The 24,496-nt window shown below is 39.3% G+C and overlaps 1 protein-coding gene across 2 annotated transcripts in view; it reads left to right on the forward strand.

The window, feature by feature from the left end:
• The window catches only part of PDE8B (phosphodiesterase 8B), a 66,834-nt gene that overhangs the window by 16,665 nt on the left and 25,673 nt on the right, over positions 1 to 24,496 (forward strand). For both annotated transcript variants that reach the window (XM_072992672.2, XM_072992673.2), the window contains exons 3-8: positions 5,619 to 5,809; positions 8,227 to 8,286; positions 10,283 to 10,340; positions 20,656 to 20,744; positions 23,261 to 23,339; positions 23,849 to 23,989. In XM_072992672.2, coding sequence (XP_072848773.2) covers positions 5,619 to 5,809; positions 8,227 to 8,286; positions 10,283 to 10,340; positions 20,656 to 20,744; positions 23,261 to 23,339; positions 23,849 to 23,989 — 618 coding nt within the window. The remainder of the gene's footprint in view (positions 1 to 5,618; positions 5,810 to 8,226; positions 8,287 to 10,282; positions 10,341 to 20,655; positions 20,745 to 23,260; positions 23,340 to 23,848; positions 23,990 to 24,496) is intronic.

Raw genomic sequence — 24,496 nt, forward strand, 5'->3', positions numbered from 1 at the left:
TTTCAGTTCAATGAATATATTGAAATCAAATATATTTTGCATATATTTGCAGCTGTTCCTGGAATAAACTGATAGTCTGGATCCATTTCATTTGAGGTTTAGGCCACAGCGTGTTACTGGAACAGCTTTGGTCACCCAGCAAGACAACCTCCTAAAGCAGTGGTCCTCAACTTTCAGCCTCCAGATGTTCTTGGACTACAACTCCCAGAAGCCTTCACCACCACCTATGCTGACCAGGATTTCTGGGAGTTGAAGTCCACCAACATCTGGAGGCCCAAGTTTGGGAACCACTGTAAGGGTGCAGACGGGGAATGTAATCCAGTTGGTCCTCCTGGATCTTTCTGCACCCTTTGATACTATCAACTATGGGATGCTTCTGGGAAAGCTATTGAGTTTAGAGATCAGAGGCTTCATCCTCCCTTGTTCTAGTCCTTTCTTGCGGATCAATCCCGGATGGTACAACCTTGGGATGCCATCTCCACCCCTGTGGGGCCCCACAGCAGCTGACTATTTCCCCAATGCTTTTTAACATCTACATGAAGCCACTGGGAGAAGTCTTTCAGAGATATGGGGTTCTCTCTCATCAGTACACTGATGACATTCAGCTCTATTTCTCCTTCGCTTCATCTGCAGGTGATGCTTCAGTATAGGAAGGAAGGAGACATGCATTTTAAAGACAATTATTCTTGTGATGAATGAGTAAAGATCTGACATTACTTTCATCATAAATCTCAAAATGCTCCTTTGCTTCATCTGCAGGTCTTTAATCATTGCCTGGCATCGATAATGGATTGATTGAGGGACAATAAACTGAAACTGGATCGGGATAAGACAGAGTTCCTATTGTTAGGATCAGTTAGAAGGAAATTTACCTGGCTTTGATGGGATTACAGTCCCCCTGAACAATTGGGTTCTGCAGGTTGGGGGTACTCCTGGATCTGGCACTCTTCCTGGAGGCTCAAATTTTGCCCATGACCTTTTAACCACTCAGGTTGATTGCCCGGTTGCAATCCCTACCTAGATAAGAAATGCCTAGCAGTGGTTCACACATTGGTAATCTCAAAAAGAGACTACTGTAATGATCTCTACAAAGGGCTGCCCTTGAAAACAGTATGGAAACTTCAGCAGGTCCCAGATGCAGCGGCCAGACCAGATTCTGGGACTAGTAAATTTGATCATAAATCCCCAGTCTTGGGACACCTTCATTGCCTTGCAGACAATTTCTATGCTCCTTTCAGGGTCTGGTTATAACTTATAAACTCCTTAATGGTTTAGGACCTTGACACTTGTTAGAATGTCTCCCTCAGTAATCTGTTACCCTTTTCACCTGCGCCTCTTAATCCTGGTTGCTAAAAGTGAGTACACTGAGGGAGGCCAAAAAGGCCACCACGAGGAATTGGGTCTTTTTGTGGTGGCCCCAATCTTTGGAATAAGCTACTAACTGAGATATGCCAGGCTTCTTCCCTCCTGATGTTCAGGAAATTGGTGAAAACAGAATTTTACAAAACTGCCTTCAATAACGGATCCCCCAGATGTTAATATTATCCTGTTTCCCCAAAAATAAGACCTAACCTGAAAATAAGTCCTAGTATGATTTTTCAGGATGCCCCTAATATAAGCCCTACCCCAAAAATAAGCCCCAGTTAAGTGAAACCCCACCCTCCACCCTTGTGCAGCTACCAGAAGAAGATGACATGACCATATTTGAATAAATGTAGATTGTTGTACATGAAAAAAAATCCCCTGAAAATAAATCCTAATGCATTTTTGGAGCAAAAATTAATATAAGACCCTGTCTTGTTTTCAGGGAAACATGGTATTTTTATTTTTATTTTCTTAATCTTTCGTTTCCTTTTTGTATAAATTTTAGATGTGTACCTGTGAATGTATTGCCATGTGGGGTCTCATATAACTTTAAGCTTTAATCTATAAACTTCCCAGAGTAGTGTTTTCACTAAAGGGGCAGTATATTAAATATGGAAGGAAGGAAGGAAGGAGACATGTATTTTAAAGACAAGTATTCTTGTGATGACTGAGTTAAGAGCTGACATTACATTATGAGAAACCTTTGTCATAGATGTTCATGAAACTGTCAAATTCTAAACCAGTTTGATGTTCCCTGGACCTATAGTCAGAACGATGTATACTGTACCCATTAAAATTATTTGGCAGGGATATGGGTGTTACATGACTTTTACATGTTTACTCTCTTCCTTCTCTAATTCTGAGCCTTTTGGCTGTGCCAGACATACATTCTCTACAAAGATGAAAGCTATACTCTCACCTGTTAAACACAACTAGTAACCAAAGACTGGTCCATCATATATGTTTGTTTTGTTTGTGATTATAGCATTCTGTGGCAGTGGATCTTGTATACTACTTATATGTGGCATGGAAAATTAGTAAATACATTTCACTCCTTTTCTCACACACTTCAGCAAAATCATCATATTCTGTTTTAATTTTTTCCCATAAACCAAAAAAGAAAAATGAGACCAGGCTAAGAAACATATAATAATAATAATAATAATAATAATAATAATAATAATAATAATAATAATAATAATAATAATAATAATAATAATAATAATAACGATGACGACGACGACGACGACGACGATGATGATGATGATGATGATGATGATGATAATTATAATTATAATTATAATTATAGTCTTAGTTTTGCAGAGCTGGAAGACACCACATAGATCATCAAGTCCAGCTACTGTCAAGGAGACACATAAGATCAAACAAAATGGAAATCCCAAATGGGACATCAGAGGTTGAAAAAAGAGGAGGAGGCTTTAAGCATATATCACAGGATCCAAAACACATTGGAATAGTACATGTTTTTGTCTCCTCCACTCTTTTTTATCTATACAGGGGAAAAGCAAATGACACAGACCTCTTGGAACATGACCAATTAAGAATGCAGGTGGTAAATAACATATAAGAATATAACTTCCACTACAACCCCCTCAAAGCTTCCTAGGCATAAAAAGGTAGTATGGTTTGACTTCCTAAGTTCCTCTGAGTAAGAGGTGTTGTGAGTGCTAGGATGTCAAATTAAATATGTTTCTGGGCTGCAGAGACATATAGCCCCAGCAGATGCTTTTCAGGGGTTTGCAATGACTTGGGGCAGTCTACCTTCAAAACTTTCTGCCACTAAAATTGAAGGTGTCTTGTTGATCTTCAGTCAAATTAGGATCATCCTGAACATTAAGGGGAATGCATATTATTCCTGTATATAGGCAAAATGTGTAAGCATTTTTTGCTTTCTTGAAAATGCAGCTATTAATTAGCGTGTTCGTTGTGCTTTGGTGTCAATATGCACATATAATATATGTATATTTATAAATTGTATAGTATTCCATAAATATTTGAAACAAATGCCATATTAGTTAGTAAAAATGACATGATATTTGTTTTTAGTAGTTATGGAATGCTGTATGTTTTTCTTTACAATTGCAGCAATTATTTCTTATAGCTGTCATAATGCTATATATGTATTTCTATTCATATATCCCCATGACAAACAGAGACAGTATCCTGTGTAACATTCTGGGCATTGCTGAGCAGTAATCCTTAGCATTTGGGGAAATATTTTCCCATTTAGTTTTGCTATCTGTCTTCAGTGCTCCCATGGTTTCTTTCTGAGCCTCATGGCACAGTGGTTCAACTGCAGTGTTGCAGAGAAGACTTTGCTCATAACCCAAGTTCGATTTCAACAGATTTAGGTAGCCCGCTCAAGCTTGACTCAGCCTTACATCCTTCCAAGGTTGGTAAACTGAGTACCCAGCTTGCTGTGAGGGGCAATGCATAGCCTGCATAATTAAATTGCAAACCCTCCAGAGAGTGCTTTAATCACTATGGGGAGGTATATAAGCAGCACACTTTGCTTTGGTCTAACATATAACCAAAGCTTTTTAGAGGACATCTGCAGTTCCACAGCCTCAAGAGCTACATCTCAGGATTAGTTGGTCTTCGCAAGCTTACCACAGAGCTTGATAAGCAGAATTGTTCTGCATCAGAAGCTGTCTTAATATAGACAGAGGTTGGGAAACACTTCCTGAACTTGTGAACTAGCATGTCCGATGCCAAATGTGAGATTCTAGCAGCCACAGCCAGAAAATTTTCATTTAGAACTTTGAAACACATTCATTGTGTGCAGTCAAGAGGATCTAGCTTCCTTACTAAGTTGCTGATATATATGGTGCTGCAATAGTAGCATTAATCATCACTATCACTTATTGTTGAGAAATCAGCATTTCAGATAGCACAAAATCAGGGCCAATGTGCCAAGCCCCTGGCTTAAATGTGTTGACATTCACATGGTGATACCATGGCTATATACACATAAACACAGATAAAAGCTGGCTTTAAAAAATGAATCAGAACACATGTTCTTTTTTTTTAATCACCTATACAGGATGCCCATAGGATAGTCTATTCATATTACCCTGTTTCCCCGAAAATAAGATAGGGTTTTATATTAATTTTTGCTCCAAAAATGCATTAGGGCTTATTTTCAGGGGATGTTTTAATTTTTTTTTTAATGTATAACCATCTACATTTATTCAAATGCAGTCATGTCGTCTTCTTCTGGTTGCTGCACAATGGTGGAGGGCAGGGTTTCACTTAACTAGGGCTTATTTTTGGAGTAGGACTTATATTACAAGCATCCTGAAAAATCATACTTATTTTCAGGTTAGGTCTTATTTTAGGGGAAACGAGATATAAACAAGTCTCAAAAACTGTTAAAGTTTTATGATACAGGAAATGCAGCTGGTTCATTTGAATGTTTCTTGGTATCTTTGAGACTATAAACAAGGAACTTTCCCCCCGTTTTATTGTATACATTTGATTGTATTTATTTTAAGGCAGTTTTTCTTTTCCTCTGCATTAATCTACAAAAGTTAGTGATAGATTGTTATTACTAATTTCTTTTGGTTACAAAACAGAGTAATCTGATGACTTGCTGTTGCTTGTATCATTTGGAAACTGGTCATAAATGTTATAATGCTGACAAATCCTTTCCTTTCTGAAAGAGTTCTCATTAGAAACATGAATGATTAGCCGTATCAATATACAGTTCTATCTGTCTCTTTGACAAATAGCAGCGCTCACTCTTGTCTTGGCCTTTGGATAAGTAGATCAATGTAGAAGATACATAGAGGCATTTGACCCCAATCTGGCAGCATCCTTTCCTGGTGTCTGGGGGACATCACATGGAAGCAGAATACACACCAAAATATCACATCCTGTCCAGGCATCATTGTTCATGTTTTGCCTAGTAGAATAGGTGGCAGCACTACAGATCCACCTGAATATGACAACATCTTTTTCAATAAGGACATTACCAGTAGTGGAATGGGTCCAGCTGTGTTGTCCCCACAATACACTAATAGCAGGCTGGTTGCTCACTAGTACAAATTTCTGTCTCTATATAGGAATGCACTCTACTTTCTGGTTCTGTATAAATAAATATATAATCCAAGTAGTATATTATGCTTGTTTTAAAAACCGGCTTTGTAATATTTTGACATTAAATGGAGTTCGGTTAAAGTCTGTTGTGTACAAAGTGGATATGAAGTTAGACTGTCTTTTGTATTTTATAGGTGTTATTGCTATTTGCAAAAGAAGACAAACAGAGTGATGGATTTTGGTGGGCTTGTGAGAGAGCTGGATATCGGTGTAACATTGCTCGGACACCAGAGTCAGCACTTGAATGCTTTCTTGACAAACACCATGAAATAATTGTCATAGATCACAGAAATTCCAGATATCTTGATGCAGCAGCCATCTGTAGGTAATTAATTATCGTGTTTCATATGAGTGAACAGAAAAATTATTATGCATTGTTACAATGTTCATCTTACTTTTAACTAGAATGTGAAAAAGTTACTTCTTTGGACTATAATGTCCAGAATCACCTAGTTAGATGACAGATTCTGTAAGTTATAGCTGAAATTAAAAACTTTTCCATACGCCTCTTCTAACCGTGGTGGTAAATCTGCACTTAGGCTGCGCCATGTTAGCGTGCAGTTATGAGGTGTCACACAGTTTGTGTTTTCTTTCATGCAAAACAAGTCTCTGTATTCCAAAAGGTGGTTTTATAAGGTGGTTTTATGTGGGGAAGATGGGAGTTTTTGTATGAATGAGCACTTAGATATGTCAGCCCAGACTTTCAGCCTGATGGTTTCTTTGATAGAAAATGCATGGCTTAGCTTGTGACAATAAGAGTAAAAGGCCTAAAAGTGGGTTTGAAAACGAGAGATGGTTCTCTACAAATCCAAAACAGTATTTTTCTTTGATTGCTAAGAATAAAAAAATTATAAATTATCGAACAAAGATCTGGCTTAGCTAGTATAGCACTATGTTTGTGGTAGTATGGGGTCCTTCTGAATCCATTCATAAAGATATTTGTAGAAATGATGTTTTCAAATAAGTAGCCATGTTAACCAAATATGATAAACAAACAAACAAGTTGTGGCACATTAAAAGGTGTCACATTTATTTCCCCATTGGCATTTGTGAATTTCAGGTTTCAGCTATGCTAGCAGCAGGGAACAAGCTAGAGGGGGGGGCGACGGTAATGGTTGGGCTTGATTAGAACAGTTTAATCAAGACTAACCATTCAAATGGAACCAGTTCTTGCCAGTGTCATGAAGCTTAATAAATGGTCTACTTCATGATATTGGCAGAGAGTGGGCAGTTTCTCAACTAGCACATTAAGCAAGGCAAAGTTTTTTTTAATTATATAACTGATGAAGTGCAGCAGTGATAGTCTACATACAGTCTTCCCTTTGCTTCTCTTAAAGGTTTATTCAAAAAACTGCCTGTGGTCAAGACCATTGCCATAGATTCAACTGTGGGTGGTTTCTCAACGAGCCCTTTAAGATGAGGCAAAGAAAAGATTATATATACACATATATAACTGTTAGAAATTATTAGCAATAATCTACATACAGTCAAAACAAATTTCTCTTCCTCTGCCCTCTGCTGAGCAGGGGAAGTAATTAATTTGCCAATATGCTGAAGTGGTTTGCTTATTTAAGCCACTTCACGATATTGGCAAATTGAAAGAGGAAGGCTTGCTTTAAATCATTTCCAGCAAATGGCACCAATCCAAACCAGAGCAGTCTTATTCACAGCAGAAAAGTAGAAGCCCCTTGACAGCGAGCAGAAGGGTGAGGGTAGGAAGACTCGGGGAGTGGGCTACAGTGCTCTAGCAAAGATGTCATCTGATCGCTGTCTATAACTGCAGGCTAGACAGCCCATGTATTCAGCCTCATCATATACCGTATTTTTCGCTCCATAAGACGCACCTTTCCATAAGACGCACCAATTTTTTAGGAGAAGAAAACAGGAAAATATAATCTGTTTTCTTCGCTCCATAAGACGCACAGACTTTCCACCCCCCTGTTTTGTGGGAAAAACGTGCGTCTTATGGTGCGAAAAATACGGTACTTCTCAATACATGCTTGTGTGTGAAGTTAACTGTAATCCACAAAAACCCACATGGAAATAGATCTGTTAGTCTTTAAGGTGCCACCAGAATTCTTTTGTAAAAATAAAGTTCACATGTAAGCATAAGTGATCATTTATAGGTGCCATTTTTCAGATAGACACCAAAGCCCTCTGTGCTGCCCAGAGGATACATGGCCCCATATGGACTGATACACAGAGAATACCAAGTCAACTCTGACTTATGGCAACTCTATGAATGAGTTATCTCGGAAATGTTGTGTCCTTAACAGCCCTGCTTAGCTTTTGTAAACTCAAGGATTTTTTTTATGGACTCAATCCATTTCATCATTTGTCTTCCTCTTTTCCTGCTGTGTTCAACTTTCCCTAGAATTACTGACTCTTCCAGAGAATCTTGCCTTCTCATGATATGATCAAACTATGACAGTTTCAGTTTTGTCATTTTCCTCTCCAGAGATCGTTCAGGCTTGATTTATTCTAGGACTCACTACAGAATGCCATAACTTCATTTATTTTTCCTCTGCTGTAATTCTTACTGCTGAAGAGAGAGTGTTTTGTTTTCAGGAGTGTGATTTCTTTTCAACAGGAATTACAGATGTAAAGACAACAACAGTATGGTTGTATAGGCAGTTCTGCTGACATTCAGGAACCTATTTATTTGTTAAATTATATTGTTTAATTAATTTCTGTTGTTGAAAACTGTTTCATCAGAAATGACATTGAATATCCTAATTTCAGGTCAATCCGTGCTACAAAACCTGCTGAATATACTGTAATATTAGCTGTTGTTCCACAGAAGTAAGTATTTTTAAAAAAACACATTTTGCCGATTTCTTTAAATAGGCCAATATTATTAATAATAATAATCATGTACATCAAGTCACTTCTGACTTATAATGACTCTTTTCAGGGTTCTCCAGGTTGAAAATACTCAGCAGTGGTTTACCATTCTCTTTTGGGGATGCCCTGGGATTGTGCAACTTGCCCAAAGCCATACAGGCTGGCTCTATTCAAAGAAGGCCCAGTGGGGAATCAAACTCCCAGCGTCTGGCTCTGCAGCCACATAGCTAAACCACTGAGCTATCCAGCTAGCTTCTTAGATCATTATTAGGTAAAGGTAAAGGTTCCCGTTGACATTAAGTCCAGTCGTGTCCGACTCTAGGGTGCGGTGCTCATCTCCGTTTCCAAGCCATAGAGCCAGCGTTTGTCCGAAGACAGTTTTCGAGCTCATGTGGCCAGCACAACTAGTATTAAATCTTATCTTTAATAGTAGCACTCATAAAACTGCTCTTTTATGGAATGAGTTTCCATTACAATGCAAATTTTTTTGTGTAGTCCAAGCTTCAGTTTTTCATAAACAACTCAAGTAGTGTTAAATATCATCATAATGATTGAAATCCCATTGAGAATTTACACTGTGTAGGTATTTGCTGCCTCACACTGGCTGAAATCTTATTGTTCTGTGCAGTAAATTGTACAAGAGTAGGCCCATTGAAACAGTGGGAATTTGTTGAGTCAACATCCATGATTTCCAGTGGACCTACTGTGCTTACAGCTTACTCTAGTGTAGTAAGTTGCAAATGCAGTAGGGCAGTTTGAATCAATGGAACCTATGGAAGAGTTGAATCACCAAATCAATTCAGTGTGCCTACTCTGGTGCAATTTGCTACTGTAAGCAACACAGTTTTAGCCACTGAGTCACACCACAGGTATATAAAAGCAAATACCTACTCCAGCTTCTTAACTAGAAGCAATTTGCTGCTGAAAAATTACACCAAAACTCACACGGTAATAACTTAACACATTTATAGCTAACATGCATTTTTTTACAGAGAGTGAAGTAATCTCAAGTTAATATAAAGTAATACAGAATAAAGTCTCTTCTGCTCATTTTACCATTGATCTATGAATTTTTAAAATTAATTCATTTCTCATTATTCTATAGACGTTTTCCCCACACCCAAAATTTCCTAGCACGTAGAACACTGTTGCCCACAAATATATTGGTTTATTGGATTATGATTTCCATCATCCCAGCCAGTATGTCACTGAAAAGGGGATTGCAGGAGTTTTGCACTCAGACCAAAGAAAAATGGCAACTTATAATATAGCAAAGCTCCTAGACTTGTAAAAGCTGTGATGTTGAACTCTCTAACCGACATGCACTATTCAGCCTAGATTTTTCAGTCTTGCCAAGCTCATACATTTAAAGAAACAAGGAGAATCTACATCTAGAGAACTGATATTAGCAGCTGCATCTTTTATGCTTTGTTTTTCTCTAATTTGTAAGTAGGGGTGGCTTCAGTTTGTTTTTGGTAATTACCAGCATCCACAGTTTTCTTCATATTTAGAGATGGAAAGAACCTGAGATTGAAAAACAAATGTGCAGATTCATCTTGTGTAGGCTCAAAATTTTGAGTCCCTAAAAGCAGATTGAATCATTTTAATGCCAAGTTAGGATTGCCACCTAATATTTTCCCGAGCCGCTTCACATCAGTAACACTTACGTGTCAGGTAGGTACAAAATGATCCAGTCTGGGAAAGGTGTACCTGTTTACTTTGTTTGATTAATATGGAGCTGCATTTAAGTTCAGTTCATTTTAAAAAAAACTGGCTTTCACAAAATTCCTCATTTGGGGGTATGGAAAGAATTTAAGGTTTTAAAATTTTAGCTTGTGAGAAAGTGAAACTGACTGACTTCTCACTACCATATATGAATTATGTATGTCTTTTGCACTGATATACCAGAATTTGACAGATCTCTCAAGTGACATTATATTCTGCATTTCTGTAGGTCTCCTGGTGAAGAAGAAGCTTCCGTTCTCCCCCTTCTCCATGCAGGTTTCAACAGAGTATGTAAATGTTTTTCTAAGTTGTTCTTTATATGATGCGAAATTGATTTATTGGTCTTCAGGTCTTATTTTCTTGAAGTGATTAATTCTTCATGTATTCAACACATTTGTGACACATTCGGTTGCAAGACTTTGCCTGATTCTCTGCATTTCCATTTAAAATGCCTTGAGTAGTAAGCAGAGAAGGTGTGGAAAAATTATTGTAGACCATTGCTGGCTAGTATTTCAGGAAGTGGTACTCGAAATACCTTTGTGCAAGCCTGGGCATGATTTAATGTGACAAATGCAAAGAAAAGTTAGCCAGTAAAGCCAAGCAGAAGGGCAACCATGTCCTGTAAGCATCCCCCTCTTCACTCTGGCAGGTTTCCTATGTATATGACCAGTTGCATGACTGATCTCGCAACATACTGTACCCAAACTCCTGCTGGAGGGTGGATGCTTTCATAATTGCCCTTCTGGACCATGTTTAGGTAATAAGATACTGTTTCATACAAAACATCTGTACTAAATAGACTCATACTTATCATCTGTAATTGCTTGGACCTCTGTGCTTGATGGTGCAGGTCAGAAGGGGACTGTAGAACTAATTACACCAGGATCCTTCTGTGGACACTAAATGCAGAGCTTGGAAAATTACTTCTAAGAAATAATTCAATCCCATTTCAACATTATAATGTTGAAGAAATAAATTGTTTATTGTTTATTACATTGATTTTTTTACAGTATTTTAAGATAGCTTACTGGGCGGTTGCTTTTTCATCCCTTTTCTTTATACAGGTATGTATATTTTTTGAGACAGCCTTAGGGTTGGTAGAAGAATGGCATAAGAATAGGAAAAAAGAACATTTCAAAATGCCACTGAAGGTCCATTACAAACTAAATTTTGCCAGTAACAATTGACACTTGTTAGCAATAAAGTGACTTTATACTGTATTGTTTTACTCATGTTACTTGATTATGCCTTTGTTCTCAGAAGGAACTGATTAGTTTCAAGCTGTAGTAAAATGGAACTTGGTTTGGGAATCGGGAGGGGAACATTCGCCTTCAGTGTATCTTTGGAATGTGTTCTCAGGTGATATTTTTCCAGTTCAATCCTTTTCAGAGAGTATTTCAAATAACCTTTCTTTTATTTATTTATTTATTTAATTTATATGCCGTCCACACTACCCAAAGGTGGACATCTTTCTGACCAAAATCTGGACCATCCTCTAACTTCTCGTCCCATTTTTTCTACTGATTTTAATCCCCTCCCCCCAGAGTGGAGAACTTTAAGATGTGGTTATTTCAAACAAGCCAGGATCAAACTGATTTTTGATTCTAACTTGTTCACTTACCTTAATTATCATAACTGCACCAGGACTGGCTGAAGTCATAATTTAATACAACGGGAAGGAGCCAAAAAGAGCTATAACGTGTCTCAGATGCCTATGCATCTGCTCTCTTCTCACTGTGTTGCCAGGAGGAGAGTTTGGAAGCTGTCACATCTATTTTTGATTAGATATCTCTTTGCCATCTAGAAATGCATCTTTCGTTCATCTTAAATACGTTTAGTTTATGCAATCTGGTTTCAAAAAATGAGGACTGAAGATGGCCTGCACAGAAATCGTCATACTTAACTTTAACTATTAGCTTGTCAGTCCAGGCAACATGAAAAATTGTAGTTAAGTAAAACAGTTCCTCCAGTAATTTGCAAGAAGAAGGGAGGGAGAAGTGTGTGGACCTCGTATTTGCTGCAGCTCATTAAACTGAGCTGAGTGTGATATTTATATGTTACCACTGTATCCAGATAGGGACGTGGTGGCGCTGCAGGCTAAACCGCAGAAGCCTGTGCTACAAGGTCAGAAGACCAGCAGTCGTAAGATGGAATCCACGCGATGGAGTGAGCGCCCGTCTCTTGTCCCAGCTCCCGTCAACCTAGCAGTTCGAAAGCATGCAAATGCAAGTAGATAAATAGGGACCACCTTGGTGGGAAGGTAACGGTGTTCCATGTCTAAGTCGCACTGGCCATGTGACCACGGAAGATTGTCTTCGAACAAACGCTGGCTCTATGGCTTGGAAACGGGGATGAGCACCGCCCCCTAGAGTCGAACACGACTGGACAAAAATTGTCAAGGGGAACCTTTACCTTTACCTTACTGTATCCAGACTATGCCAGTTTTAGAAAGCTTGTTGATAATGAGATGATTTGGGATGGATTCACAAAAATGATGTGCTTCCTTGTAGGCTCAGTGTATCTTTTTTACTTTTGACCGTCTGAAGCTAGCAACTTAATATAACACCAACAAGCAGGCAGTTTGCAATTGATTCTACGTTTGTTGTGTTACTAGAAACTCACATATGGAAGTTGTGCTGTAACCAGAACCAGCCCAAGAGACTTTGCCCAAGAACAAAATAGTATCATCTCTCCAGTTCACATAACAAAGATGAATGGTCTGGCATCTGAATCTTACCTCAGCACTGCTTATGGGAGAATGTTCTCTACTGTTCCTGAGGCAACAGGCTCATTCAGGGAAGCCAGGACAGGTTTAAAGAGTTTTGTCTTCCAACAGAAAGGAACAGCTCATGAGAGCAGCAAAGGGACTGTCCTCTGACTTTTGCTAACTGAGGTTGTTAATCTTCCCATATCTAATGGCAGAACTGGCTCACATGCTGACATAATAAATAGTTTCTAAGGAGGTTATCCTTATCAAACAGGCAGTTCTTGCTAACTTCAGTCCTACATTTTGGGAAGGGTGGGAATAAATCAAACATACAGTATAACCAAATAAACTGTAGGACATCTATAAGAAGCTCACATATAGGCAGATCTGTTTAGTTTTGTGAATTATCTCTGCTACAGTATATCACAGGAGTACACCCCTTCACATTTCATAAATATTTTAGTATATCTTTTCATGTAACAACACTGAAGAAATGACATTTGGCTACAATGTAAAGCAGTGGGTGTACAGCTTGTATAACAGTGTAAATGTGCTGTCCCCTCAAAATAATGCAACACACACCTATTAATGTCTAAACCGCTGGCAACAAAAGTGAGTACACCCCTAAGTAACAATGTCCAAATTGGGCACAAACTGTCAATATTTTGTGTGGCCACCATTATTTTCCAGAATTGCCTTAACCCTCTTGGGCATAGAGTTCACCAGAGCTTCACAGGTTGCCACTGGAGTCCTCTTCCACTCCTCCATGATGACATCACAGAGCTGGTGGATGTCAGAGGCCTTGCACACCTCCACCTTCCATTTCAGGATGCCTCACAGATACTCAATAGGGTTTAGGTTTGGAGACGTGCTTGGCCAATCCATCGCCTTTACCCTCAGCTTCTTTAGCAAGGCAGTGGTCATTGTGGAGGTGTGTTTGGGGTCATTACCATGTTAGAATACTGCCCTGCAGCTTAGTCTCCAAAGGAAGGGGATCATGCTCTGCTTCAGGATGTCACAGTACATGTTGGCATTTATGGTTCCCTCAATGAACTGTAGCTCCCCAGTGCTGGCAGCAGTTGTGCAGCCCCAGACCATGACACTCCCACTACTATGCTTGACTGTCTTTGTACTCCTCACCTGGTTGCCACTACACACGCTTGACACCATCTGAACCAATGAAGTTTATCTTGGTCTCACCAGACCACGGGACATAGTTCCAGAAATCCATGTCCTTAGTCTGCTTGTCTGCAGCAAATCGTATACGGGCTTTCTTGTGCATCATCTTTAGAAGAGGCTTCCTTCTGGGATGAAAGCCCTGGAGACCAATTTGATGCAGTGTGTGGTGTATGGTCTGAGCACTGACAGGCTGACCCCCCACCCCTTCAACCTCTGCAGCAATGTTGGCACCACTCATACGTCTATTTCCCAAAGCCAACCTCTGGATATCACTCTGAGCATGGAGACTTGACTACTTTGGTTGACCATGGCAAGGCCTGTTCTGAGTGGAACCTGTCCTGTTAAACCACTGTATGGTCTTGGCCACCCTGCTGCAGCTCAGTTTCAGGGTTTTGCAATCTTCTTATAGCCCAGGCCATCCTTATGTAGAGCAACAATTTGTTTTTTCAGATCCTCAGATAACCATGAGGTCCCATGTGGAACTTCCAGTGACCAGTCTGAGAGAGTGAGAGCGATAACACTTGCTCCCCCTTCACACCTGAGACTTGTGACACTAATGGGTCTCATGACACCAGGGAGGGAAAACAGCTACTTGGACCCAATTTGGACATTGTCACTTAGAGGTGTACTCACTTTTGTTGCCAACGGTTTAAACATTAATGGCTGTGTTGCATTATTTTGAGGGGACAACATATTTACAGTGTTATACAAGCTGTATACTCACTGCTTTATGTTGTAGCCAAGTGTCATTTCTTCAGTGTTGTCACATGAAAAGATATACTAAAGTGTTTATGAAATGTGAGGGGGTGTACTCACTTCTGTGATATATTGTATGTCTGCATCTTTGATTAATATGATTCCTCCAATCAGTGCTTTTAGTGCAAAGTCTGTTTGCTTCCTTGTCTGTCCTACATATTTGTGGACCTGTCATCCATGCAACAATAATGGCAATCAACTTCTTCAGACAGGATTTCATTGAATGTTTCCCTGCCATCAATAGATTGTGTATTATGGCTGGTTTTTGTTGACAGGTTACAGAAAAAGGATCAATATATCAAGAAATATATTTTGCAGGTAGCACAGGCACTTTCTGTGCTTCACTGGTTATCTCCTGGGTTGCTGCTTGTTCAGGGCACAAGCAGATAGAAACAGAATATGAATTCAAAGAACGTTTATGTAGTAAATATAACTGCCATTGGTATTGGTAGGCCTTGTGACGAACACGGGTTCGAAAACACACGTGTACGCTTGGACAGAGAGCAATCAGGAGTTTGCACATGCTAAAATGGGCTGAAAGAGTCCAATTCAGCCAGCCATGCTACAACACTCCTTCTCACAAGTCTGCCCACATAAGAACACCCTGGTACTCTCAGATATTACTGTGAAAAGGTCAAGTGGGCTTTGTAGTCCTTAGACTTAACTTGCACCACTGACAGGACTCTAAGTAAGCTAGGCCGAGGCAGCACTCTCAGTTGACCCTATGACAAGTGTACTGTTCAGGAAACCAGATGAGTTTTATAATCTTTATTTTATTAAAGAAAAAGCATATTACTAAGCCAAATTAAACCAAAACAAATAATCTAGCATTGTGCTGTTTAGTTACACAGATGTAGTGAGGCAAAGAAAACATGAAAAATATAAAAGAGTTCAAAAATCTTACAAAACACAAAAATAATCCATGTAGGTCATAACAAGGCTATAGTCCTCAGTGATCCTATAGAATAGAAATCCCTAAACAAAAGTAAAAATCCATTATATGTCCCATAGTCCTTAGAAAAGAAAAATCCAGTAAATATACCATAGTCCTTACAAAATTACAAGAGCATAGTCCATATGGAGTATTCCAAGACAAGAAGTCCATAAGGAATATTCCATAGAACAGTCCATAGAAAATAGTCCATGCACAGTCCTTAGGAAAAATCCCATAAGACCAAAAGTAATCCAGCAAAGCATAGAAACCAGTCCATGTAGGTAGGCCACCACACTCTCTCTCAAGACATCAGGGTAAGTCCCAAATGGCTGAAATGTAGGTCACGAATCACTGAAAGGTCGGTCTTGGAAAGACAAAGTCCATAGGTAAAAAGTTCCTTTTTCAAGAGTAACTGGCAAGGGCCTAATGCACCTTCCCACGATGTCATCCAATCAGAGTTCGTTACTAGGCAAACAGTCCTGTTACATCACATGAATTCTTTCTCATACCCAGCAGATGTTATTTGGGTTACGGTGGTTTCTCAAAGAGTCACAACAATTTCCATCTATCTTATCACACAGAGTCCTTCTCAGGCCTTCAGAATAACATGCTCTCTGCTCGCCTAGAAAACAACTTGTCAGCATAGCACAGATATTATATACAAAGAAACAAAATGGAACCTCTCTGGCTCACTTCATAATTACAAAACCCATATGCCTTAAAAGATTTTAACTCAAAAACCCATCTCATCACAGGCCTGACTTCCAAGCAATACTTGCTAGTCCATATATACAACTGTTATTTTTAAGTGAAGCTGGGGACACTTTGGAAAATGCGATTATCAGTGCTCACCACAACATTCATCGATTATGTGAAGACCTCCTGCCACCAGTGGTGATGAGCAGGATTAATCAGGTCCCCTGCTATGCAAGGGTGTTGCCCTCGTGCCCAAGGCTCCCTGGTGGAGACTGACAGACTGGTTGACTTTCTTTCTTTCTTTCTTTCTTTCTTTCTTTCTTTCTTTCTTTCTTTCTTTCTTTCTTTCTTTCTTTCTTTCTTTCTTTCTTTCTTTCTTTCTTTCTTTCTTTCTTTCTTCCTTCCTTTCTTCCTTCCTTCCTTCCTTCCTTCCTTCCTTCCTTCCTTCCTTCCTTCCTTCCTTCCTTCCTTCCTTCCTTTCTCCTGAAAAAATGGAGCCAAGGCAGCTTGGAAAATATTTTAAAAAACAAATATTAAAGAGCTACAAATATAATAAATGACAGTGTGTAAAAAATGGAGCCTACTACAAAATCGAACTCTTGCATAAAACCATTTAAAAAGATGATGATAAAGAATAGAACTCTTCCATTAAAATATGTCTTCAGCAGCCACTTATTTACTACAAGTCTGCCTGAAAAGAAAGAGACTTCCTAAATACCTTTTCATGGTACTAAAATAGCATCCTTTTTCTCTGACAATCAAAGGCTGTTTACAAAGAGTACGCAAAGGTCTTTTTCATCACTCTTCCCCTGCTCACCATAAACCAAAAATCTTTACTTGCCCTTCTGTAGGATGCCATGGTAGCTATGAAACAGAAGTGCCATATTATTCTTCCTACAGTCAGGAGCAGCAATTTAATTACAAGCACATTTGTATGACTTTTATTTTAGGGACTGGATAAATTAATGTGTCAGTACAGTCTTTGCGGATTGGGTAAGCAGAAACTTCTGCTGCAGCTGGTCTCACACCAGCCTGCATGACTTATAAGACCAATTGTGGAGTTAGAACTGGCTGCATAGTTATTATCAAAGACTATGATCCTGATGTTATGCAGTGGAATTCCAATGGTATTTTTCAGTGTACATACCCCAAGCATACTGTTATATCTGTTCAAGACCTTTCTAATCCTCAGGTGTTACGTGATGAATATTAAATTATTCTAAGTGATTCTTCAGAAGGTAGCAAGCAAGCAAGCAATCAGCAGGCTCCAGGAAAAAAAGAGAATAAAATTTACATGCTGGGATTGGAGCACAAATGACATGTCACGTATTTACTTGTTTTCTGTTACAGTTATATTCACCACCCCCTAGGAGTTCAAGATGGGTACAAAGCCATGTGAAATAGTTCATACTAAATGAATGAGGAAGACTATGACTGGCCCAATAGTTGAGTCAGGATTTGAATCTATGTCTCCTTAGTCCTACGGATAGATTCCTTAGTTTGTTTCTCTAACCATTTTAACACTGCACTGGCTGTGATGATGTACCTTTAAAGGATGTTAGCATAGTTTTAAAGCACAAAGCTTAAGAAATGCTAAGTACCAGTACATTAAAAAAGAATGTTTAAAAAAACCCTGAAAAAACATGAGGCTAAAATTTAGGGGACTAAATCACTTCTTTTCAGAGGAGCAGAGAAAGGAGAAGGCTGTGTGGTATGTACTTGGTGTTGTTTTTCTTTTGGCGGGAGCCTTTGAAGTTTTTTCAAAGGTTTGTTTGCTGACCTCAGAGCCGTTTGTTCTTGTGCAGGGCAAGTAACATCAGAAAAGTATCCTCTGCTGAGGTCAGCATCAAAGTGTGTGTTAGCTCTTAGAAGATTTCTTTTTCAGATGTCCAGTTCGCAGGCAATATGTCAGCGCAATTAACAGTTTCACTAATGGAAACAGAACGGGGTCTAGTGGATACCAAGTTTATTTTGGTTCTTGTGCAGTCTAACTTCTTTTTCTCAATTCCGTGCTTGTACTTGGCATTGTCAGTGGGCTTACAAGTGCCTTCACCTTGAACGTTGGCTGTCTTGCATTAACTGTGTTCCTGAGACTAGGGCAAAAGGATGAGCATTTATCCTTGTAGTCTTGGAAAGTAACATTACACTTAATGAAAAAACTGGCTTCTGTCTACCGTAGTGTGATATGCTGTGAAGGCAGTCCTCCCAAATTAGTGAAATGGATAAAATGAGGAAGTTGAACAATACACCACACCAGGTTTTATGAAGGGCAATTACCGTATTTTTCCGTTTATAAAATGACCCCCCCTTTTCTAACCCCAAATTAGAAAATTTGATCCCTGCTTTCCCCTTCCTTTTGTTAAGCCATGGAGCTTAGCAAAAGGAAGGGAAAAGCAGGGATCAAAGGACTCTTTTGACTGCCGCTTTTCCTTGCCTTTTGCGAAGCCACGGGGCTTAGGAAAAAGGAAGGAAAGGCTCCCTTACAGGCTTTAGGTAAAGGCTGCATGATCACAGCCCTTTGATCCTGAAGCCTTTTCATGGCTGCTAAAGCCTCACGGGGCTTAGGAAGTGGATAAAGCAGCCATGAAAGGGCTTCAGGATCAAAGGGCTGCGATCGTGCAGCCTTTACCTGAAGGGAGTCTTCCCTTCCTTTTCGCTAAGCTCCGTGGATTCACAAAAGGCAAGGGAAAGTGGCTGCCTTCCGCGTATGAAAGAACCCTCAATTTTTTGTCTAGTTATTTAAGGGAAAAGTGTCATTTTATACATGGAAAAATACGGTACTCAACCCAATGATAGTCATCTAAACATGACACAATAAAAAGAAATATAAGGAATTATTGGGAAAGTAGTATGAATTGGAAGCATATTAGAGAAATAGACAATTACTGCTAGAATATTTTATCTCAATTGATCATTTTATTAATTCAGAAGCTGAGACTTTGTTGGCAAGCAGAATGACACCTTGAAAAGTAGAATCTTTTCTGTTAGAAGCAGCACAGGAGCACAGCTTTGCAAGACCACGGACGCAACTAACTGCATTTTATTTGTTTTTGTTTCATTCATTATACAGTGGTGCCTCGCTTAGCAATGTTAATTCATTCCGAAAAATCGCTGCTAAGCGATTTCATCACTAAGCGAAACACGGTTTCCCATTGAAATGCATTGAAAACTGGATAATCCGTTCCAATAGGAACGAATTGCCATCCTTAAGCGAAAATCGCCATAGGAAACATCGCTAAACGAAACGCGGTTCCCCAAACCTATTCAATGCATCTCAAGGGGGGGAAAATACAACAACAAATTTAAAAAAGTCAGAACAAAGTCAAATTTGGTTAATAAAGGGTTTATTAAATGCACTTTATGATTTCAAACATTTTAAACAGTAAACTTTAACTTTATAAATAACAGAAAAACATTTAAAAAACAGCAAACATGAGGCTGTTTAAACCATCATTAAGCGAAACAGGGGACCCAAAATTTAATCGCTATGCGAAGCATGGTCCCAACCATCGCTAAGCGAATATCGCCCATAGGGACCATCGTTAAACGAAGCACAAAAATACTCCAAAAAAGTTGTTGCTAAGCGATTTCATCGATAAACGGAGCACCCGTTAAGCGAGGCACCACTGTATTACAGATTCCTCAGTCTATCCTGAACTGCTGAATAGCCCAAGTTCTTACCAGCAAGACCCACAGATCACAAACAGTTCCATCCTGTACATCTAGCACAGAGGCTAAGCAGGTTAGCGCTGCCAGCCCCACCAAGTTTCTGTGTTGGAAGTACAGAAGATTCGCCAGCAGTATGTCTCACATAGAAACATAGCAGCTGGCAGTGGAGTGGTTTCTGTGCTGGATGCCCAAGGGGGGCAGAAGGAGATACAAGACTCAGAGTCCCTTAGCCAACATATTGCAAAAATGAAATGTTTCCAAGCTCTAGTGGGAGGGAACCTCATCTCCTACATGCCCAGTATGTAAATATAATGCATTCCCGGAACAGTGAAGTATTATCCCTTTCCTCATCATAATATTAACAACCTCCTGTGCCTCTTGGATAATTATGAATGTAGGTTAACTGTTAATATTATCATGAAATTACATTATTTTATTCTTAGTATAACAATGGTATCAACAGTCTTGAAACCACCTGATTTCCTTCTGGCATGTTTATTATCACAATGTGGACGACGAAAAGAGTAGAGGATGTTTTGAACTTATATAAGATAGCTCAATACACTTATAGTCATAGTCATAAGCATAATATAGTAATTTAACTTTATTAGTTAGTTACAATAGGCAGTTACAAATACTCCTGTTTTATTTTTCTTCCCAGAGATACTTTGAGAACAGCAGTATCATTGCTTGTTATAATGAGCTGATTCAAATAGAATATGGTGAGGTACGATCACAGTTCAAACTGCGGTATGTAAAAATCATTGTATCTCCTTAATGGGCGTGCCAGACCCATTATACTTTATTGGGGTGACTGTACACACATTTCTCTGTGGAGGTTATGTATTGACCTCAAGCTTATACTCACATGCTAGCTTTTTGGAGATCTGAAGCTGGAATTAAAGCTGTCATAGCCAAACAAGACTAGTTCCAGGATTTAAGGAATATGAGTAAATAAGTAGCCATCTTTCCAGAATAAGGGATATACAAGAGGCATCCTGTTGAGAAGCAAACTGTGGCTTAACTCGAAGAGCCTCATGGCACAGTGGTTAAACTGCTGTACTGCAGCTAAAACTGTGCTCACCACATGGGATTCAATCCTAGGTAGCCAGCTCAAGGTTGACTCAGCTTTCTATCCTTCTGAGATCAGTAAAATGAGTATCCAGCTTGCTGGGGGGCAATGTGTCACCTGCATAATTAACTTGTAAACTGCCCAGAGAGTGCTTGAAGCACTATGGGGCAGTATATAAGCAGCACACTTTGCTTTACCTCAGTTTGCTGTTTTTGCTTCATGCCTCATGTGCACTCTGTATATCCCATTTTTCTGTTATACCCTCATTTTTAACAAGAACTTATGCACCTAAGAAGAGATTTTTTTTCTTAACAAATACAGTAGGTCCCCCATATCTGCTGGATGCACAGTTTCATTTATCCATGGCCTGAAAATATTAAAAGAAAAATAAATAAATCCAGAAAAACTATTTTCACATATATTACTAAAATGGACCACTAGAGGGTGCCAGAGACCATGCTATGAATACTTGCTAGTGCGGAATATACAGCATGGCATCTGGCCCCCTCTAATGACCAGTTCTGGTAATGTATATGAAAATAATATTTCTGTTTTTTTTCCCCCTTATACCATGTTGTACATATAGCGTTCACTAGACATGGAAGTAATCCTGCTGGTACTGCCTCACTTCTCCCCCTCAGCCAACTGCTCAGCAGCTGAGCAGGGAGACTTGCTGGAGCAATCGGCTGTGGAGAGAGGCAGGGCAGCACCGGAGGGACTACTTCCACAATTGGCGTGATGTTGCTGCTGTTGGACGTGCACGCTGTAAGGAGCCTGATGAGTGGACTGGGCTGGTTCTGGGGGGCAGGAATGGACTGCCATGGGATCTGTGGTGCCGAGCTTCATGTTTGTATCCCCCAGGATATGAATACGAAGCTTCCATGTCTGGTGTTCGCTATTATCCACACTTTATCCACGGGAGCTTGGAACCAATCCTCAGTGGATATGAGGGTCCCACTGTATCTGTGAGTAAAACTAGACTTCATCTTTATGAATGCACATACTCAAACCAACATGTCCCATTATAAGAGCTTGGAAAAGTTACTTTTTTGGACTGGAATTACCAGAATCCCAATATCAGCACCGCTTTTCCAAACCCTCAGTCCTTCTAATGGGAATGAAGAATGAGTGGAACTATTCAGTGGACCCTCGACTTACAGACGGCTCGACTTACAGACTTTTCGAATTACAGACTTCTCTGGCTGCAAAATTTAGATTCGACTTGCAGCCGGAGAATCGACTTACAGACCAGAAAAAAACCAAAATGGAATAAAAATAGAATAAAAACCACTGGTTATGGGATTAATCGGTTTTCAGTGCATTGTAGGTCAATGGAGATTCGACTTACAGACTTTTCGACTTGCAGCCACCATTCCAATACGGATTAATTCCTTAAGTAGAGGGTCCACTGTAGATGACTGTCCTGTAACCCCTGCTTCATTTATTAATGTTGCTCCAGCTATTTTTATTTGGCCAAGTTTACTTATGGTTACGAAACCTGTCTGAAGGCAGAAGTGGAGAGGCATTGAAATGGCCTCAGCAGCCATTTGAAAGAATAAATAGCAGGAGAAGCTTAAGTACTTAGTGGTTTCCTCATGATATCTACCTGAATCATATGAATACATATTTCAGACTTCTTGTTCATACTTGAATCTCATACTGTCACAGAGATGCATTATTTGTTAAGCGAAAAGCTTTGATGAAATTATAAAGATGCAAACTGAGCAAAAGCTCAAAAATGGCATCCAGGCGTGTCACACAAATTTCTTACTGGTTGTGAATGAGGGATGTTATTGTCCTGCATATGAGGCAGGCAATAAGTGGGGTATCATTATGCACAATTGGTATGTATTGTGTCCTTGTGTTTAAAGGGTATTTTGTTAGTAGAATCATTGTACGGCTGAAATCCTGTTGTTGCACATAGTAAGCTATAACTAGAGTGGTCCAATTGAATCAATAGGTATTTGGTGAGTTAACTTCTCCATAATTTCCATCAATTTAATGGGCCTGTTCTAGTTGAAATTTTCTATGCTAAGCAACACGATTTATCCTGTATGTCACAGTTTAACAGTATATGAGATAGTCAAGAAACAAGCATCTGCACAGATGATATTTTTATAGAAAGCTTTGTATTTTCCATCATTTTATGTATAGTTTGTCCACTAACATGACCTTGTTCTGTATGCTTATTTAGAGCTTGCAATTCAGTGTTCACAGCACTAGAACATTGTCATGAAGCTGTTGAAATTACTAGTGAACATCATGTCATTCAGGTATGTCAAAGACATGTTTCTTTCTTCTCTGTGGGCATTACACTGTGGGTAAAGGTGAATCATAGCTGCTCCTTGGGCGTACCCAACCCACATTCTCCATTTGATCTCTGACTTGCAAGCCAGAAATTAACCTATTTGCAGGAACCAGGGCTTTCTTTCTGCCTTTCTTGGGGTTGATGCGTTCTCCCTGCAGAAGCACTGGAAAACGAAAAACGATAAATAGAATGCCATTTATTAACCAACTTATTACACCTTAGGTATCTGGCTGGGAAGCCAGAGGTTGGGAGTTCAGTTCCCCCACAGTGCCTCTTTGATAGGGGCTGGGTGATGATCCAAAGAGTCCTTTGCAGCACTGCAGTTCTAAGATGGTTTCAATGGCGTTTACGTATGGGCTTTCTTTTGAAGATGATTTTCTACAAAAGAAATGTGCTTAATGGTTACACTGAGTGTATTCTTTAAGTTCAAACTCTACTGGAGTCCTTCACCCTGTTTAATTATTTTATTTGTAGTATGTCAACCCAGCCTTTGAGCAGATGATGGGCTATCAAAGGGGAGAGCTTATAGGAAAGGAGCTTACTGAACTTCCTAAAAGTGATAAAAACCGTGTGGATCTACTGGACACAATCAACACATGCATAAAAAGAGGAAAGGTAAGTGACGAATTGAGCTTCGTTTACATTTTAATGCTGAATTTCCAATAGTGCAAAAAAATTAATGAATTAGTCCCCCTCTCTTTTCTTTTTGATAGATTACAAATAATAAACAGAAATCCTTCTTAACTTAAGCATCGTTGGTGAAAATGGGCCAGTAGGGCTATGACTCTGTGGGAGGGAGTTAGAAGATGTGGATGATCTTGTTTTCTTACCTGAGCATTAACTGCTAAAATATTCTTTTGGATAGATGGGTATGAAGGGAACCTGAAGCCCTCCAAATGTTTCTGAATTCCAATTCCTAACAATTAAAATGGGCAGTTTTGAGGAGTGATGGGAATTGTAGTTGAGAAACATAAAGAGGACCACATTTTCCTACTCAAAACCCTATTTCTTAATTCTAAGTGCATGAACATCTGTTTTAGAGGTATGCTAGATTTTACCTCCCCTTAGTATACTCATGAGAAAGTATACATGTGTGCAATCCTTGTAGAAATGTTTGTTTTG

The sequence above is a fragment of the Pogona vitticeps genome, chromosome 2 (genome assembly GCF_051106095.1).
Source record: "Pogona vitticeps strain Pit_001003342236 chromosome 2, PviZW2.1, whole genome shotgun sequence".
NCBI classification, from domain to species: Eukaryota; Metazoa; Chordata; class Lepidosauria; order Squamata; family Agamidae; genus Pogona; species Pogona vitticeps.